At 35.9% G+C, this 18,294-nt stretch overlaps 5 protein-coding genes across 9 annotated transcripts; 3 read left to right on the forward strand and 2 right to left on the reverse strand.

The window, feature by feature from the left end:
- Window positions 1-563: 563 nt before the first annotated feature.
- On the forward strand, window positions 564-6,262 carry LOC110845696 (actin cytoskeleton-regulatory complex protein pan1). Its single transcript, XM_022092166.2, has 6 exons — window positions 564-1,253; window positions 1,538-2,561; window positions 2,633-2,705; window positions 2,811-3,037; window positions 3,167-5,111; window positions 5,214-6,262. Exons 2-6 carry the CDS (start codon window positions 1,788-1,790, stop codon window positions 5,291-5,293), a joined length of 3,099 nt encoding a protein of 1,032 aa, XP_021947858.1. The 5' UTR covers window positions 564-1,253; window positions 1,538-1,787; the 3' UTR covers window positions 5,294-6,262.
- An 11-nt stretch (window positions 6,263-6,273) lies between these two features.
- On the reverse strand, window positions 6,274-9,674 carry LOC110845697. Of its 2 annotated transcripts, none has more exons than XM_022092169.2 (7): window positions 9,536-9,674; window positions 7,675-7,866; window positions 7,440-7,589; window positions 7,194-7,336; window positions 6,905-7,085; window positions 6,609-6,833; window positions 6,274-6,516 (listed from the first exon to the last, which is right to left on the reverse strand). In XM_022092169.2, exons 2-7 carry the CDS (start codon window positions 7,820-7,822, stop codon window positions 6,467-6,469), a joined length of 897 nt encoding a protein of 298 aa, XP_021947861.1. In that variant the 5' UTR covers window positions 7,823-7,866; window positions 9,536-9,674; the 3' UTR covers window positions 6,274-6,466. The 2 variants fall into 2 exon arrangements, with proteins under 2 accessions (XP_021947861.1, XP_021947860.1); XM_022092168.2 differs by lacking the exon at window positions 9,536-9,674 and adding an exon at window positions 9,083-9,221.
- LOC118434796 (probable peptidylglycine alpha-hydroxylating monooxygenase 1) lies at window positions 9,322-10,998 on the forward strand. 2 transcript variants are annotated; one of them, XM_035849067.1, is made up of 5 exons: window positions 9,322-9,516; window positions 9,577-9,740; window positions 9,816-10,130; window positions 10,224-10,291; window positions 10,352-10,998. In XM_035849067.1, the coding sequence occupies exons 1-5, from the start codon at window positions 9,343-9,345 to the stop codon at window positions 10,393-10,395; spliced, it is 765 nt and encodes a 254-aa protein (XP_035704960.1). In that variant the 5' UTR covers window positions 9,322-9,342; the 3' UTR covers window positions 10,396-10,998. The 2 variants fall into 2 exon arrangements, with proteins under 2 accessions (XP_035704960.1, XP_035704959.1); XM_035849066.1 differs by having other exon boundaries at window positions 10,365-10,998.
- Window positions 10,999-11,346: 348 nt separating this feature from the next.
- LOC110847396 (P2X purinoceptor 1) lies at window positions 11,347-14,340 on the forward strand. The gene is made up of 10 exons (XM_022094334.2): window positions 11,347-11,951; window positions 12,036-12,276; window positions 12,376-12,527; window positions 12,603-12,698; window positions 12,787-12,860; window positions 12,926-13,089; window positions 13,161-13,285; window positions 13,393-13,483; window positions 13,568-13,624; window positions 13,927-14,340. The coding sequence occupies exons 1-10, from the start codon at window positions 11,827-11,829 to the stop codon at window positions 14,083-14,085; spliced, it is 1,284 nt and encodes a 427-aa protein (XP_021950026.1). The 5' UTR covers window positions 11,347-11,826; the 3' UTR covers window positions 14,086-14,340.
- Window positions 14,179-18,238, reverse strand: LOC110847397. Of its 3 annotated transcripts, XM_035849068.1 has the most exons (7): window positions 18,084-18,227; window positions 17,088-17,257; window positions 15,914-16,062; window positions 15,696-15,839; window positions 15,530-15,585; window positions 14,866-15,445; window positions 14,179-14,781 (listed from the first exon to the last, which is right to left on the reverse strand). In XM_035849068.1, exons 3-7 carry the CDS (start codon window positions 16,002-16,004, stop codon window positions 14,666-14,668), a joined length of 987 nt encoding a protein of 328 aa, XP_035704961.1. In that variant the 5' UTR covers window positions 16,005-16,062; window positions 17,088-17,257; window positions 18,084-18,227; the 3' UTR covers window positions 14,179-14,665. The 3 variants fall into 3 exon arrangements, with proteins under 3 accessions (XP_035704961.1, XP_021950027.1, XP_035704962.1); XM_022094335.2 differs by lacking the exon at window positions 17,088-17,257 and having other exon boundaries at window positions 18,084-18,238; XM_035849069.1 differs by lacking the exon at window positions 17,088-17,257 and having other exon boundaries at window positions 15,914-16,079; window positions 18,084-18,218.
- Window positions 18,239-18,294: the final 56 nt, after the last annotated feature.

The raw sequence follows: 18,294 nt of genomic DNA on the forward strand, positions 1-18,294 counted from the left end.
TCGTCTTCCAAGAGAGATGATCGAGCTGGCTGGGTGTGTAGTAATGATGGAATTCAAATACAAATATGCATTTCTTTTACACTATAGCCCACCTACAATATACATAAAGGTGGGATATTTAATATTTTCTCCCGTATCGACAAAATTTATGGGCATCAAGTTGTGCATGATAATTAAACATCCTCAAATCAAGTAAAACTAATATGTGTAAATAAGGGTACGGATAATGAATTATGTCACCCCATTCAAAATTCATATCTTGAACTTTCTTTCTCAGGAGAAAAGTTTGGCTTGAGTTCGCTTTCTTTCCCTGCTTTCACCCTCTTCTTCTGCACCACAGCCCGGCTCTCGGTTGCACCAACATTCCTCCCCAACCCACCATACCACCAAGCCAACCAAATTTATATTCTATAATCCTGCTTGCTGCACTTCCTTCCATTACTGCTCAACACGTACATATATACGAGAACAAAAATCCTACTACTTTTCACCACCAGCAAAGCATCACCAAGCTTCACCCGAAAGCAACCCAGTTACACACACGGCGAGCATCGCATCGCATCGCATCATCCTCACGCACTTCTTTCTTCTTCGACTAAACTATAGCGTGCATTTGGTCATATCGCGTATTCCCAGCACAACAACTATAAAATAAACTGTGTTAAAAGTTTTAGTGAGTGAGTTCTTGGTCCTTGTTGGCTGCATCCGCTCTTTAGAAGGGAAGAAGAATCTCCCCTCCATCGCCGCACTACTGACTCTCTCACTCGAAGCCAACCAGCCCAGCTTTCACCGACCACCAACAACATCATACCAAACCACGTCCAGCACAACAGCAAGCAGGCAGAAGAACAAGGAGCACAACTACTCACACACTCTTCATCCTCCGTCCGTCCGTCCATCTTCCTCTCTCTCTCTCTCGCCAACATTTCCGCATTTTCATTTATTTGGAGAAAGTTGAAAAGAAAGTTACAAGACCTTTTTGTGTTCAAGACAAGGCTGACTTCACAAGATATTGAACTCACTAGAAAACTGACGAGAAAATATATTACTGGGATTGGAAGGGGTGCAAAGTGGGGTTTGTAGTAGTAGGGACACACAAGGCCTTTATTTTTACCCTGCGTTCGTGAATTTAGAGAGGAGAGAAGCGGTTGGTTGGTGTTGCTGCTGGTTTGAGGGAGGAGGAGGAGGAAAGAATCGCATCGAGGTGTCGCTGGAACAGACACGACTTTCACTCGCTCCATTTTGCCCGAAAGGTGAGTTATTTTCAAATACTTTCTCCTTTTTAATTATTATTTAATTAGCATTATTTACCATCATGGTGGACAAATTATATAATCATCTCAAAAGGTTTTGAATATTTTGTCCCGTATAATAATATTAAAATCAATTAGAAAGTTGACTATAATTAGTAGGACAATGTCTCAACTTATTTGTATACAATTTTTTGAGCTGGGTTTTAACCATCATTTGTGGTGGTGGTAGTGTTGATTGTTTGTACAGTTGAGTTGATTCGATATTTTTTTATTTCAATTTTTAGTACGACTAATAAAAAAAAGTCCATGACAGACTGAATAAGGATGGGAGACGGTTAGAAAGAAAACCAGTACTTACATATGTAGAGGGATTTTAAGACTGAAGAAAATTATCCTGAGCTGCATCTTTATTGCCTTATACATACAAGTTACTTACTACTATTGAGCAATATTCGAAAATTGACGGGTGATAAGAAGAAAGATTTACTACATAGCATAAGATAAATAATCGGGGCATTCAGATCAAGAGATAAAATGGGAGTGCGAACAAAACACTATGATCATCGACATAGGTCTCAAGAAGCGTCACAACTTCAGAATCAACCTGCAACAAATGAAGCAGCAAATGGTGAGGGGACAAATAATAATCACAATGCATCAACAGCAGAGGTTCAAATTCCTCCCTCATCATTAGCAATATCCACTACCAAGCCAAAGGGGGGAGGAAAATCGAAAAGAAAGTCGAGGAAAGCAAAGGCTGGTAATAATAATAACAATAGTAATAAGAAAGCTGCCTCCAGTTCAACTTTGCCAGCCCCTCCGACACCCTCCACCCCCACTGTGAAACCACTAATAATCACAATCCCAAAGTCTCAGTCCCCAACAGTTGCGACTATTCTTGACCAGTCAGCTTCACTAATCGCAGTCGCACCTATTGCTAAACCTAAAAAACCTGCAAGAAAGAGAAAGCAACGGGGAAGAGGAGGAAAAATCAAAATAACGCCAACTGAGCCCGCAGCGGAAGAGAAAGTCGAAATAACAAAAAAGACCCCAGTGGGCAAGTCACCTTCACCACCTAACATTTCCAGCAAAGCAGTTGTTTCGAAGAGTGATATCAAGTCCAATATATCCAACATTAAAAAAGATGAACAGATTGCAGAAACTGTTACGCCTTCAAATAATCCGTCGAAAAATGGAATTTTGAAGACGACTAACAAAATAAAGAAAGGAATGAGAAATTTGATGGAGAGAACAAACAAGATTTTGGAAAGGAGTCGTAAAAAGCCACAAAGAAAGAAATCTCCTGTCGTAAGTTAAATTTCCCAAAAGATTGTATGATAAAAAGACTTGCAAGTTTAATTGTGCATATTGTTTTTAAGAAACCACGCATACTGCCAGCAAGAGCTTCGGCCAGGCTTTGTGTCCGAAAAAATAGTGGGGAACATGAACAAGGTGATAATAATGCGAAATATGTTGCATCCTAAATTTATAATACTTTCCCTTCTAAAATTTGAAATACTTTCCTTTCTAAAATTTAAAATGTACTTTTTTGAGCAGGTATTATGCGCTCTGATATTCCTTTACGAACGGTGGAATTAATTAGAAGACCCTTGGAATTGCGAGAACCTGCAACGAAATTACTCTATTTGGCGAGTTTATCTTTGTATCCAACAGTAGATCCAGAATCTGATACGACACCGATCGTCATTATCAGCGAAGAAATTCCAAATCTTAATGGGAACAAGAAACCGAGGATGCGAAACTTGGAGCTTCCTCTCTTACCGGTATATTATTTGACTTTAATAGTAATTTGTCGCCTAACAATTTATAATAAAATTGACAAAAATAGTCTTAGATTTCTTGTAAAAAAAATAAAAATAAAATTGACAAAATATTGGTTGTTTTTATTACAGAATTGGAGATGTACCAGCTTTCACCCACCAAGTCGCGCAACTTTGGGTGATGATAGTGTTATTTTGAGAGATTCAATCGCATCGCCAGACTTGAAAGGTAACACTTCTGGGAACCAGAAGCCATCAAGGAAACGAAAAATTGCAGATAAGAAACCTGCAGAAGAAACTTTAAATCCTATTACGGTTGAAGTTGTGGAACCCAACAAAGAAAAGAAAGTCAAACTTGCTACCTCAACCGCAGATAAAAATGCTTCTAAACCTCCCAAAACCAAAACTTCAAACAAAAGGTCAAAGAAGAATGCGTCAGCAAAACCACAATGTGTGGAAATTAATTCGGCAACCGTTGAGAAAGATGTGGTGGCGTCACTAGCTGATACACTGGAATCACAACCAACACCCATGCAGCAAACTGAGGTCATCACTAATGACAAAATTACATTGAAACAATTGATCCCGGTTCCATCCGAACCAAGGCCTTCCCAACTATCAAGCGCTGCAATTTCAGAAATGCTAAACTTTCAAGGATCAGCAATGGACCTTACAAACACCATGTTGAAATATCCTTTTGATTCTGGGTTAACTATTTCATCGTCAGCATCACCACGTCCACCACTACCGGAAATTTTCATAAAGCAACCTTGTTCCAAACCAACAAATCAAGTAAAATCTTCCAACATTATCATGCCTAACCAATTTGCCAGTTTGTCAGGAACTACTTTTACTGCTATTGACGACAAATCGTCTTCTTCGGCTCCTTTCATACTTCCCCATACCTCCTCATCGTCAACTGTAGTGGTGTCATCCTCTGAAGAGCCAATGGTGCGACAGAAGATCATGCCTACACCTTCAGAAATGTTACTCTCTGTAAACCCAGCTACAAATACTGATATCAGCACGGACCAACAGATCAACAAGTCGGTCAAACCAGCTCCTGTGAAAAGAAAGAGGAAATCTCTTGAGACGATTATAAAAGAAATTCCTAAAACAAAATGTCAAACAAAGTTGAATCAAGAACAAGCATCCGAACTACCAATGTTCTCGTTTAACTCAGTAACGGCAGTAGCACCACCACCACCACAACAATTACCATCAAGCAACCCCAGCATTTTGGAAGGTTTAATGAAAAATCCAACCAAGAAACCATCCCGCAAGACAAAAATAGTGCCACCATTGCCGCACCAGTCCCTACAGTCTATGCAGCCAGCAATGTCACTCATAAACATGCAAAATCCAGTCTCAATGACCGTGCCATTACAACCGGCTCCTGCTAATTCAAACCTTGTTCCAGTACTTTGCAAAGACAATACTAGTATTAACAAGGAGCCAGTTAAACAGCGCAACAAGAAGCAACAGAAGCCGCAGTTTCAATTACCTATGCCATTACCGATTCCCCTTCCTCCTGGACTTTTGAATTACGCATCATTGCTTCCGGGCAGTAACTTTTCCGATGTTCCCAACAAACCAAGAAAGCCGAGGAAACCGAAGACAAACTCTGCAGCATTGGGAGGAGAAATTCCAGCCATGTATCAACCAGCAAGGTCTTCTCATCCTTCGCCTAATGGAAGTACTCCCAGTCAAATGGCTTCAATTCCTTACCTGCCCAGTCATTTGCAAGCTTTTTATCACTCAACACCTGTTGGGAACATAGTCAAAGACTTGATGTATAATGATCCAGATCAAGCACTGGACTTGTGCGTGAAGGCAGCTATACCAGTACCAAAGCCTTCTCAGCCAAAAAAGTCAAAGAAAAGTAATAAAGCACCCACTACAGGCATGAAGAGTCTCTTGAAGCCATTGAACGTCGAAGAAGATGGTCCGTTAAATTTGGTAATTAGTCGCAGCATTATTGCTCAAGGTCCCGCTATTGTAAAAAATCCTGATGAAGGGAGAGATTCACTAACCCTTCCGTTGACTGAAACTTTGAAACAACAGGGTAATCTAGAAAGTATGTACATATAATTCCATTGAATGCATTTTTATATTTTTATATTTTTATTCTTATTTATGAATTTATCGATTAACAAAGTTGAATAATTTGTCTTTTCAGATGTTAAACAAATGCTCGCCCGGCTTCATACCAAGATCGCTCCTGCTGTAAACGGGGTTCAACTTATTACGATTGAGTAGATGGTTTGGAATAATCTGAATGAAGTAAACTTAGAAACTAATATGTACTGAAAATGACTCTGATTTGAAATCTAATGTTTAGTAATCAAGTAGTTATAGATTTGATTTTGATTATTTTAGGTCAAGAGACTGTAGTATGATTTTATAAAAAAAATACTATATACATAATTATAAATATGTCTGCAAAGTAATTCAATTCTCATCCTATGAAAAATTGCCTTTATCTTGGAGTCTTCGTGCCTTTCTCTGGAATCTCAGAAGTCTGTTGAATCGCCTTCAATGATCCTCATTAGAAACTCAAAATGCTTATATGTAAAGTATTTATAGTCGTCAGAGAGCTATTTATGACTACCATAATTTATCAGAACTAAAAATTACTTATATGCAGATAAATATTATATTTATGGGGAGATCAGGATATTACGTAACGCGTGATTTAGTAGATTCTGTCGGAATATTTAGAACTTCGCGTTGCGAAATTACCTACTCTTTCCTTATCGACTTATCTATACGAAAACATCTACGTTCATATGTATGCTTTCAAATAGCATATATATTCGAATACATGAATTAACTTAATCATAACATGTACTGTATGTAGAAATTATTTATTTGGACTTTAAACAATGTACTTACTAACTGTTGTATTTTATATGACTACATTTTAGGTATTTATGAATGTATTATTCATCTGTGTTTTTTAAACGAATTGTTTCAGGAACGATTTTGTTAATCATAGTATTTATATTTGTATTATTGGGTTTTCCTTGTTTTTTGATTTACGTACTTTGCTACGACTTTTTTGTGCAGTATCATTTTATATATTCAATACTAAATATTACATTAAATATTTATTGGATAATGGCAAGCGTTATTACAAGTTGAGATGGATGATCACTTTGCCCAAGCAAGTAGTTGTACTTTTGTATTTTTCAAAACTAATAAATGCATTTTTCAAAATAAAATAAAGCCCACAATTATTTCAATTTTACAGTGTTTATTAACATTTAATCATAAAAATAACACGTAATATGGAAATCTCGTCACTTTTCAACACATTTCACAAGTATCATGAACAAATTTGTTGAATTACTAAATAAATAATTAGCTTAATTAATTTACGATTCAGCACCTCATGTGGACGGAGATATCTAGTGTCGTCCGGTCGGGATATTAACCAGGAACAGTGCGTTTACGGGCTGACATTGACTTCATTGTCATACCTATGAAATATTAAATCAACAATGAAAAAAAATGAATGTGAACTTAATCCAAGCAGAAAACAAAAATTTTACTAATTGTAGAAAATATTCACCTTGTTCACGTGAATTTGATTTCGAAATACTGCTGCTACCCACACGCAATGTCTTGGTCATGTATTCGCTCCAACGGAACCATCCTCGTTCAGTAGCCGTTGCTTGTCTTTTTGTCGAAATTGGGCCAGATTTCTTACCCTTAATCGAATCTGATTCAACTTGTGATGATGATGATGTGTAGAACGTTATCACTGTGCAACAGCTTTGCAACTTTTTCACATATTCTAGAGGTAATTAATGTAATGTTAATGAAATTATGACCACGGCGAAAAGATAGTTCTAAAATCCTTAATACCTTCCAGTGATGGCGTTTGGTCTTCTGAGCAGGATGAACCTGAAGTATTGCTATCAGTCTCAATTAAATTCGCAACGTACTCACCAAAACTGATCGATGGGGGACTAGCATCGGCGTCAATTTGACTAAAATTTGGACTTTGGTTGAGACTATCTAATTCCTTCGTAATTTGTGCTTGTTTCTGAGAGAGAGAGAAAAACGAGAATAATTAAATTTACACTAATATTAATTATTTAAATATTGTTCAGTGATAAATGATAATTTAATTCTATACCAATCATTTGCTTACCAATATCTTTACAATTTTGAGAATACACAAATTTTTGAGAGATCTGACATTGAGATTTCCCCCTACGACGGAAGGGTACTGACGTCGGTCATCAGTTTGGGATTCAGCACTACTATTTGTACATGTTATAACATTGTCTTCAGCTGTGAGTTAAGAAAGACTCGCATTAATATTACACAACATACATACGTGTAACAAATTATAAAACGAGCAATAAAATCCAATGCAATACAAGTTACAACATACGAATATGATCATTTGCGACAAGGCCTAAACTCCCGAGAAACAAACATTTCGTAAGAACGTCATCATCATCACGGTCTATGTCCATGTCTTGAGGATTAATTAATTCCACCACTCTTCCATAAGGCCCAGTATCGGATTCGTTCACACGGGCTGGTAAATTAAAAATCAATGTAAAGTCCGCAAATTAAAATATGCATTAAACTGAATATGTATGGAGAATAAATGAAAATCTCACGTTTCTGTCCTGCATTGGTCTTGCGAGTATTTTTGAACAACAAACGCTTGGATTTGCGACAAGGCACCTTATTTGATCTTGAGCCCGATAAAGAATTGTGATTCAGTCCTGACATTTGTTTAGTCTTGGTCAACACTACTTCTTTCATTTTGAACTATTTTTTTGTACTGGTTTTTAACCACCCCCTCAACTCTGCGATTCAAAGTAGAATATGACGGGATTAAAAATTTCATTTGGTGTGTAAAATGTTACTTAGTCACACACTTCAACATTTCACAATTTCACGCAACCGAACCAATAAATAAGGTTGCAATAATTAATAGCACTGTGTTTCAGAGAACTATACATATATGTCAGTTGTCCATTGTCACCCTTGTCACCATATATATATATGTAGTTACTCTATTTCCAGGTAATGACTGAAATCAACTTAGTTTTGACGTACAAAAATTTCCAAAGTTTCGAAAAAGATAAGAAATTAATTTTAAAGTATACCAACTCGAGCGAAGACTATAAGTACAAATAAAACTACAGATACAATGATGATGATGATATTTTGTATACAAAATAAAATCAAACTGCTTCTCTCCTTATGCACATACATGAAGAATGACAATATTTTTGTTACTGTCCATCAAAACTATTAAGGACCAATTCGACAATTAATTAAACGAAAATTAGGCAATAGTAATATGTCACGAAACAAATTAGAAATCAATAGATAAAAAAATATGAGCTCTATAAAGTGCCTTTCTTATGTATTTATTATGTATCTGTAAATACGTAAATACCAATGTCTGCACTGATATTGATACGTGCTCAAACTGATTTAATAAATTTATAAAGTCATCAGGTTTAATAAGTTCTTTGAAATGCCAATTAATATAATTTTGAATCATTTATTGTAAGATCCGATATTCAGCGAAATTGAGATGATGAACTATAAAATAGTATATTATGTATGTACTTTGTACTTCACCCAGCATGATTATTCAGTAAAGGTTAATTTACTACCTCGTATAATTTATAGTATGACTGAGTATTAACAACAAATATGTTTACAATAAACCAATATATAATTAATTAGCCCAACGACTTGCAAGAATGTAAGAGTGAAGTACAAGAGTGGACATTTTAAAAACAACTTGGGAAATTATAATAAAAATATAATTACAATTTAACTCGTTTCATCATTAACAATTACTCTTGGACAAACCAGTAATAAATGAGTATGATATCAAATCTAACTTTTTTTTAAACATTTAATGTGAGCTATGTTATGTCACTTTATGGAAATCTGCCGAGTCGAGCAAATCGAAACCCGTTAAATGTCCTAACAATTACCATCATACACTAATCAACTCGCAATTTCCATTCAAACTTATAACTGTAGTGCTAATGTTCTTACTTTTGCCAATTTTATCCCTGCTTAAAAAGGCTGGCGTTTTCTATATGAAGACCGTAAAATACTGCTCAGGGAGAATATGTAGGGACAGAAAAGCCCCGTCTACGTGCTCAAATCTGGTCAAGGTGATCTGCAGATTGATTCGTAAATATTACAAAGGAATGCGACTTTTTTGTTGTCTCTAAAATTGAGACTACAAATAAAAATTAGCAACGATTATCGGTCACAAATTAGGAGCGATCGAGTCCAATCAAGTTGACACGATGTTCTGCATTGCTCCATCATTCCCAACTCTGCTGATGCTATTCACTACTCCTGCCCTACTCTTCCTCATTTCACTCTTCATCTCACGCTCATCAACAGCTGAAGATCCTCAAAGGAAGCAGAGGCACTTATTCCGCATTTCAGTCCCTGACACTGCTCGAATTAACCCTCAGGTCAGTAAAAAGTTCTTACCTGCAATTATTTTAGTTGAGCTCAGTTTAAAATTCGTCCAGGGAGAAGAATACGTATGCACCGTGCAGCGCCTCAACTTGACGACGGAGAAAGCAATTTACTTGGAAGAATTTGTATACAGTTTCGCTAACCATGGAAGTGCGCACCATTTCCTACTTTATGGGTGTAAATCAGTGGGAAGATATGCACTGGAAAATCAGTATTGGTTCGTGAGAAATTATTACTTATTTTGAATAAAATAAGAGAAGGCGGAAATGAATGAAATTGGATTTGTTTGTAGGCCTTGCAACGCCAGAGGAAAGGGGAACCTTTGTCTCGAGAGGAAGCATATTCCGCTTGGCATTCCTCAGCAGAATTCTAGACGTGACCCAAAGTTTGATGAGCCAGCAAAATTCCCAGAAAATGTTGCTTATGGAATTGGTCCCCGGTTTGAGATTAATTATTTGATGCTGGAAGTTCACTTTATGGCTGAGAGAAAAGAAGGCCAGTTCCACATGAATGGGACAGATTTAGCGGATGAGATAAGCGATACACCATTTGTTGACCAGGGTCGTCATGATAATTTGGGTTTGGTAGCACATGGGTCCACTAAGAGGTATATATATATATCATCAAAACGGCGTTGTTATAATCCAACTCTCACGAGATTAACAAGACGACCCTTTTTATGTTCAATTCTTTTTAACAGACCAAAATATTTAGCCGGTATGATGGTCATGGCTGGAGTTGGGTTTAAAATCCCTCGTGGACAAAAAAGTATTTATAAATTTTGAGAAATGGCTTTAAACATTCGACATTTATTTATAGTAACTTTAGGAATTCATTCCAGATTTCTCTGTGAATATAAACTGTCAGCCTGATTTGTCACTTCCCATTTTTCCTTATGCTTATTGGGTCCATACCCATGAATTGGGCAAAGTCGTTTCAGGCTACAAGGTGAATAAAACAAATGGGAAGTTTACAGAATTTGCAAGATGGATTCATCATAGACCACAACCTGTGATTCTGGACTTGGAACTATCAAAATCTGTGCTGGCCATCCATCCTGGCGATTATGTGGCTTCAAAGTGCAATTATGACTCGACGACTGCAAAAACTGATGTTCACTGGGGACCTCGTCATAAATTTGATGAAATGTGCAACCTATTTTTATTTTATTTCACACTATCAACCAATCCTAAGGACTTGTCCATTCCTTGTGTGAACGAAAAATCAAGCGAAATTTCAAAGCGTTTCCCTGCAGATGCGTCCACCCTCCCACAACAAGTCGATAACTCGTCCATTTTATTAAAAAACCAGGAAAATATCTCAGCTAATCCAATATGCAATCTGTATCGCCATTACAGAATTAAAAATTGTCCATTCACATCATAAGCAAAGAACAAGCACACTGTTCCAGCTTGTATGTACATTACTTACATTTTAATTAATATGATGAAATATTTACAACATTCTAACATTGATTCCTAAATGACTTTAAATAATTATTTCGTCATGATTAGCATTACAGTATCCCATTAAGTAATGCACACATGCACATATAATGAATATGTACATGATTCAAGTTGTTGATATAATGATGCTGCATTTTTGTTGTCAATATTTAAAGCGTTGTGACTATCCGACATTTAAATTAACTCCTCTGCAGTGTCCATAATAAATAGGAGTGTGCTTAATTATTATTACGATGTCCAAAAATATGCATATTCTACTCATTTGTAATGCTTATTCATCCTCAGGGCCACAGTGAAGTGTGTAATGTTTCTAGTATTTTCTTTTTATCTTATCCAGTCACATATTCGTTATTCGAGCGATAAGGAGATAAAGGAGCGACGATGAAGCTAAACACACGCATAACACAACCATTTTTTATTGTTCCTCTGAGACCATACATATAAGGCAATTTCGCGACATGTTGATAATGATATTTTATCATCAGACCTGGGTTACTCATTTATTTGACGGAGATGACAAATTCAACTTAATATTTAGTCAAGTGATCATGACGAAATTGACATACAGTTAAAATCAAGTACATGTGTACATTTGCATACATACATTTACATTTCGTCGTCAGTGAAATTCTGAGGTTATGGCAAATAGGTTAATTATTAATTGGTGGTTGTATCAGTGTAGTAAAATAGTAGCTTGATCTCGTCAAACAATATGCGTATAATTATTCATATTAATACTGCCGTCAGACAAATTGGCGTAGTGCAATAGTGGAATGTGTAATTCCTATTATATTTACAACCTTTCTAAGATTAAAAGGTTCAGGAAAGTTAAAGACGATGCAAGGAGCAGTGGGAAATTTTCTCAAGACTTACACGACCCCACGGTTACTGCAAGCAAATAACACCCGCCTGCAACTTTGCTACTTACTCCAATTAGGAGTTATCGTCATTCTTTTTGCATTGTTAGTTCTCTGATATTCTATACTCAATAATATTTTGCAGTAATAAACATGATAAAAACCATGAATATTTTTTAAAATAAAAAGATATGCAATGGTATATCATCAAGCGCATCAGCAAAGATGCCCTGTCCGAGGAGTGACGACCTTTCAATCTTTTGGTGGATTTTATATGCCAGAAGAGACGGAAGACCTTAATCAAAAATACCCAACGATATTCCAAAAATTTTGGAGCGCGTCTGATATTGTTGAACGATCTGAAGATGGGTTCATGGTGTTATCAAACATCGTCATTACCCCAAACCAAACACAAAAAACATGTCCAGAAGTACGTAAATCCCGAGCAGATCGACACAGAACACGGTGTCAATGCATTGTCAGGACAGAAATAATAATTTTATATGTGTATTAATTTTCAAAATTTCAGAGTCCGAACGTTCCCAAAAGTATTTGTACTGATGACCCAGAAGAGAAGTTAAACAGAAATTTTTCTTACACAGAATGCCAAAAGGGCTCTCAGTCTGTGAGTGGCGTTCAAACGGGCCTGTGTGTCTACAATAGCTTGGACACGCTTAAATTGTAATTCAAAAGATACTACTACTGTTTTTTTTAATGATCTACCCTAATTGTAATTTTGTTCATGGTCCGATTTAGCTATAACATAGCTTTCGGTCGTCCAGGCACGATGACATGTGAGGTCGAAGGTTGGTGTCCTTTGCTACCGCTTTCCCCAAGTCAATCCCACCAAACGCAAGTCACGAATTTATATCATGTTTGATGTTTCTTGGTATTTTGTTGCGTAAGTATTTTACAATACGTAAAATGTTACTGCATGTAGGTTTCAAAACTCCTCTGATGGAGCAGTATTAGAAGGGGCAAAAAATTTAATTATATTATTGAAGACAGCGGCAGGTAGAAATATTTTAAACATTTATCATTATTAATTGCACAATATTTATAAAACATAAAAAATATAGACTTTCCTTTGTGTGGGGACACTTATTTTGGAATGCATGAGACACTTGAAGGAAAGCCCAACTGCATGTACCACCCTGTAAATAATCCTAGTTGTCCTTGGTTTACTATTCATGATCTGGTGCTATACGGCGGCTTTATTTCGTTTACGAACATCGCATCTACTGTACGATAAATTTTATATATTAAAACTAAATTTCTGCGAGGTTTGCCTTAATTTTGATTATAATTTTACAGGGACAAATTTTCAGAATCACTGTGAATTGGCAATGTGATTTTGATTGGAAAGAAAGTTGCGTTCCAAAATATTCTATTGCGCCCGTGTTTGGTCGTCATCAGGAATGGGAATCTTTCTATAAAGAGTAAGAAACAATGCACACCCTAAATAATTTAGACTAAAATAACTAAAATAGGCTACTAAGAGTCTGTGAGTCCTCGCGCCATAATTAACGCCGTTTCCTTATTACAGAGAACCTTTTTACCAGAGCCAAGGAACTCGGACTCAAGTTCGGAAATTCGGACTAAAGTTTATCATCGAGCATCAAGGGGAAGGACGAAAGGTATTTTAACATAAAAGAACCATGTGTGCATATAATATATATAGATAATATATATCTAATGTATTGTTGGGGGTCTTTTTACAGACAACAATGTGGCTTTTGATGAAAACTTTGTCTTTAGGCTTCCCGTATTTATTTATTGTAAGTCACAGTACTATAAGTCATAACCGAATTGTGAATTCAATTGTGTAATCTAGCATGCAGTTACTACTAGTAGTCATTTTACTATCATTCTCTTCTATGCGGCACCGCGCCGGTTTCAATTCATCGTGGTGCATGATACTATGAAAAATTAATATATAGTCTATCCACGGCAAGTTGAACTCGGAGATATGGAAGACTAAATCCCGGCCCATGCTTATTAACGTTGAACTGAGTTTAGTCTCCCATATCTCCGGGTTCAACTTGCCGTGGAAAGAGAGTATTGTTATTTATGAATGCAGCCTGGCTTCGTCATTACCTTGCTCTACAACAAGTTTTTCAAGAATATGAAAAAATTCAAGCGGAAAAAGTATTATCAGTATTCAGAGCAAGCCGATGAAGAGCCACTCATTCTCAATGTGGACCCATCTTTACTGGAGATTAGGCACAAAATTGTATGAAGAGATATATACCATGATCGTGAGGAACAACGCTACATGCTAACATGTATATTATGTATGTACATATTTACTCGATGCGTTACACAGATAAAGTTAAATATGATAATTTCCGGTAATTATACGGAAACTGTACGTTTATTACGTAAAATTTTTGCGATTCACATAGTATTTATATCCGCGCATCAACAATATAAATATCATTGCAGTATCATTCAAACGACATTAATTATGGCAGTTGAATCTTTTAGTATAAGTTGAAAAATTTATGCTACAAAAATAGTCAAATATAGTTGTTTTGTATAAAAATACCTTATAGTAATTGACTTCAATCAAGTAATATAGTAATCAAGTAATATTTGCTGCAACATTCAAAAAATACATTTAATGAACGGTACATTTGATTGTAGACAACAAAACTTTGGCTTTAAAATCTTTACTCAAGGCATCCGAATTATTTAAACTCTACCCTTTCCTTCATATAAAATGCATTTATCACACGTGAAAAGTCTAGTAATATGAGAATAAGGAATAAGTGCATGTAGATATTAGGACCCTAATTATAAATCCCAGTACAGAATAATTAATCAACTAGAATAATATCGTCCTCCATAGAATCTGGTAACCCACTGTCCACTATTAGGTGAGCATCAAAGCCATAAGGACTTGTATTGCTAACAGCAAGACTAGCAGTCTTTCCTGAAATAGCACAATACATTAAATTTGTAGAATTTGTTTGTCCTCGAGTCGTATGTACGTAGGTAGCATTTCTACATGTCTTACGTTTAATATTAGCCGAAATACTTATCACTTCTTCTTGTGTAACTTGCATTGCCGGCGAAGGTGCAATAAAAATACAATTGGAAGGCTTTGGCGGTGCTAGAGAGGAAGGGAACATTTGGATATTACGACGTCGCGGACTTGGAGGAGCTGCAGGAGACCTGGGTCGGTGAAGGAATGGTGAATTGTATATGTGTCTGGCTCTTGGTTTATTGACAATATGAGCGTACGGTAGCCTTTTAATCACTGTTGGCTTAGCAAAATTGTAGCTTTGAGATTTATTCGTCGAACCGTTACGGAAATTGTTACGAAGTACTCCCATCGTATTATGATTTTGATGGGCGCCAGGACTCGCTGATGAAATATGTAAATTTGGATAGTCAGGGAGGATATGGGATATATTTTCTTCTTTCATATCGTCATCTGAGGATAAGTCTATAACTTCTATGGGCCCGAGAGGCTGTTTGGAGTTATTCATCCTCCAGGTTCTCATAACTTCAAACCGACGTAACCTTTCAATTCTATGCTCTTCTTTGATGCGTTCACGCTCCTTTGCTCGAGCTTTTTCATACTTAATCCTCAGCTAAAAATAAATGCACATCATTCAATGATGTTAATAAGTAGCCCATATTAATGGTACTAGAAGGTTAATGATATACAAGTTTACTTTTTCTAATACTGCAGGGGGTATGGTATCGATTTTAATTGATGGTAATATCAGTCCTGAAAATACAAAAAATAGGAGCATGAAAATACGCAAATACATGTAGCCTACATGATGTAGGCATTATATATATATATATATCGATTATTATTAAGTAAATTTGAATTACCATTAGAATTTTCAACTGGAGTTAGTCCTATACCTACCATGAACAACAATTTTGACTTTTCACTTCTCCAGTTATTATCTTTTTGATTTATTAGCTCCACCGTTCTCGATATCCTTAAGCAAGGACGTCTTCTTGAAGCGGCAGCTAAATAATAAGAATAATTACTTATTATTTAAAAGTATTAGTTTATAAATTTTATATCGATAAGAAATACTTGCCTTCACCAGCTGCCAGCCTTAATTGTCGATATAACCGAAGAGAGGCTCGCTTGGGGTTGTTGCGAGCTTTCATCTTACTTTTCTTGTTCATATTTATAATACAGATACAAGGTACGACAATCCGGTTTAAAGAATAAAACTCTCAGGTTCTACAAAAATAAAGAAACTGAGCTATTAATATACATATATAAATATCAAGCAAATTCTAATAAATTAACAAACTAGACAATTGTAGGCTTATATCAACCCACCACGGTCGTGAGCTCTCATTCAATGAATAGAGTTTAGCTCTTTCCGAGTTCAGTTTTATCAAAAAAAAAATATGCAAGTACATTTACTAAACCTTCTTCATATAAAAAATAATTTTTTGAAATTTCGAAAAAATAGCCCGTCAGTACAACGAGCCGCTGAAATTGAAAATTGACGTCATGAACTATGGCGCCGTCCATAAATTACGTAACGAAAAATTTGAGATTTTCTAGACCCCCTCTCGCGTTACGTAATTTATGAACGGCCCCTACGCAGATGGAATATTTTGGTAATAGTGGGCAGAGTTATAGAATTGTTTCCGACACAAGAATGCTCACTATCAGGCGTCACTATCAGCAGCATATACAAAAAATTCTGAACTGTAAAGTGGCATACAATTAATCGTATAGGCGTTAGGGCCCGTTCATATATTACGTATACAAGAAGCTCCAATGATATCGTGCCTATGTTGCCAATGTTAAAAGGGGGGATGGGGGTCGAAAAATCGTTTTTTTATGACGTAATAATGAACGGACCCTTACTAACTACTGGCACAATTAATATTAATTAATTAATCTTGAAAGTTCCCGCTTTAGCTTAAATTATAATAAATACTCATCATGGGCTTATTATTCACATAAATTGATAGAGCACAAATTGATTTATTATAGTGCTTGTAGTAATTACGGCACTTTAGCTAAGACAATTTGAAACGGAGTCTTTAATAATTTCCAAAGTGCGTAGAAATATTGCGGAAAAAGAAATATATAAATTAAATATAAATATTATATAAATATATTAATATTAAATATCTCTGTGGGACGGGAAAATTCCTGCTCTGTGAGCTCAAAGCATGCTAAAAGAGGCCAAAATTTGTATTTCTCCGTCCCCCAGAGATATTTAATCCGCAATAGCATTGAAATACCTTATGCTGAGGAGAACTTCATATTTTCCACCTTTCTATCCGTTTAGTATTTCTATGAAAGGATAATATCTCAACACTCCCCGCTCACGGCTGCCAGCAGATGGAGGCACAAGTTGAACCCCGCGCAATTTATGAAAATAGCACAAGCTGATATTTCAATACTTTCTAAACTTGAGTCAAATATAAAGTTAAGTTAGTGGCCGCCACGTAGGGCCCCTTTTAGAATATGACCCTTAGGTGAGGTTTTCCTGACCAACAAGTAGTTGAAAATATGCTATATTCTAGACAGTAAAATGAAAATTATATAATGCGAATTTTAATCTTGTGTATTTCGTTTGTAGCGCCTGAGCAATCAGACAGCGATATAATCTATGTACAATGGCCATTCATGCACACCGTTTGACAGCCCCTTTTTTATCGAACCCATTGGCTATTTATAAATCCAAAGATTTCAAATTTAATTGAAAAATAATTATTCGCTTATTTATTGGAATTTAATAATGCCACTGATAAACTATTACAATTGAAGGAAGGCCTTGAAATTAACTGATTTATTATGCCAAATTTTATTAAAGCAGTAAAATTTGTCGAGCGGGATGTACGAAGTTTTTGTTGAAAATGTTCAATTTTTTAATCAAGTTCAATAAATGTGGATGACCTTCGAATTTACACTACGATGTAATATTTTTATGCTCGACAGTAATTTTTCGATGTTCTACGGTGCTAAGCTCTATTTAACATGTTGGCGGGAATTGAAACTTATCAGATGTACGAATAGATTTAAAAGAAAACCAGATAATTTGACTCTGGGTATATTCGAAACACGTTATACCCATAGTCTAAGCTCTCAAAAACACGATTTCGAAATACGTGTAATTAAGTAGGCACGTTCATCGACTAGTAAACTAAAACGCGCGATCAAAGCAATTTTCGAACAAATGTTGCCAAAATTTAGATTAGTATTAGTATTAATGTAAATTAATTTAAATGACTTACTAAATCAATAGAACATCAGCAAAGTTCAAAGTTTCTGGAGACTTGCAAAAAATTAACGAGGTTCTCAGAGCACGGAAAACTGATGACTGGTGTAGTTGACTTCGTGTTTTCTGCTGATTTTTCTGCCGTATTACGGTTCTCAGCTCAGCTCTCACTATTATCGTCCCACTCGAGACATGAGCATTGAAAATGCCTGATCCATCCTGAGCGG

This window comes from Folsomia candida, unplaced genomic scaffold (assembly GCF_002217175.1).
Source record: "Folsomia candida strain VU population unplaced genomic scaffold, ASM221717v1 Fcan01_Sc003, whole genome shotgun sequence".
NCBI lineage: Eukaryota > Metazoa > Arthropoda > Collembola > Entomobryomorpha > Isotomidae > Folsomia > Folsomia candida.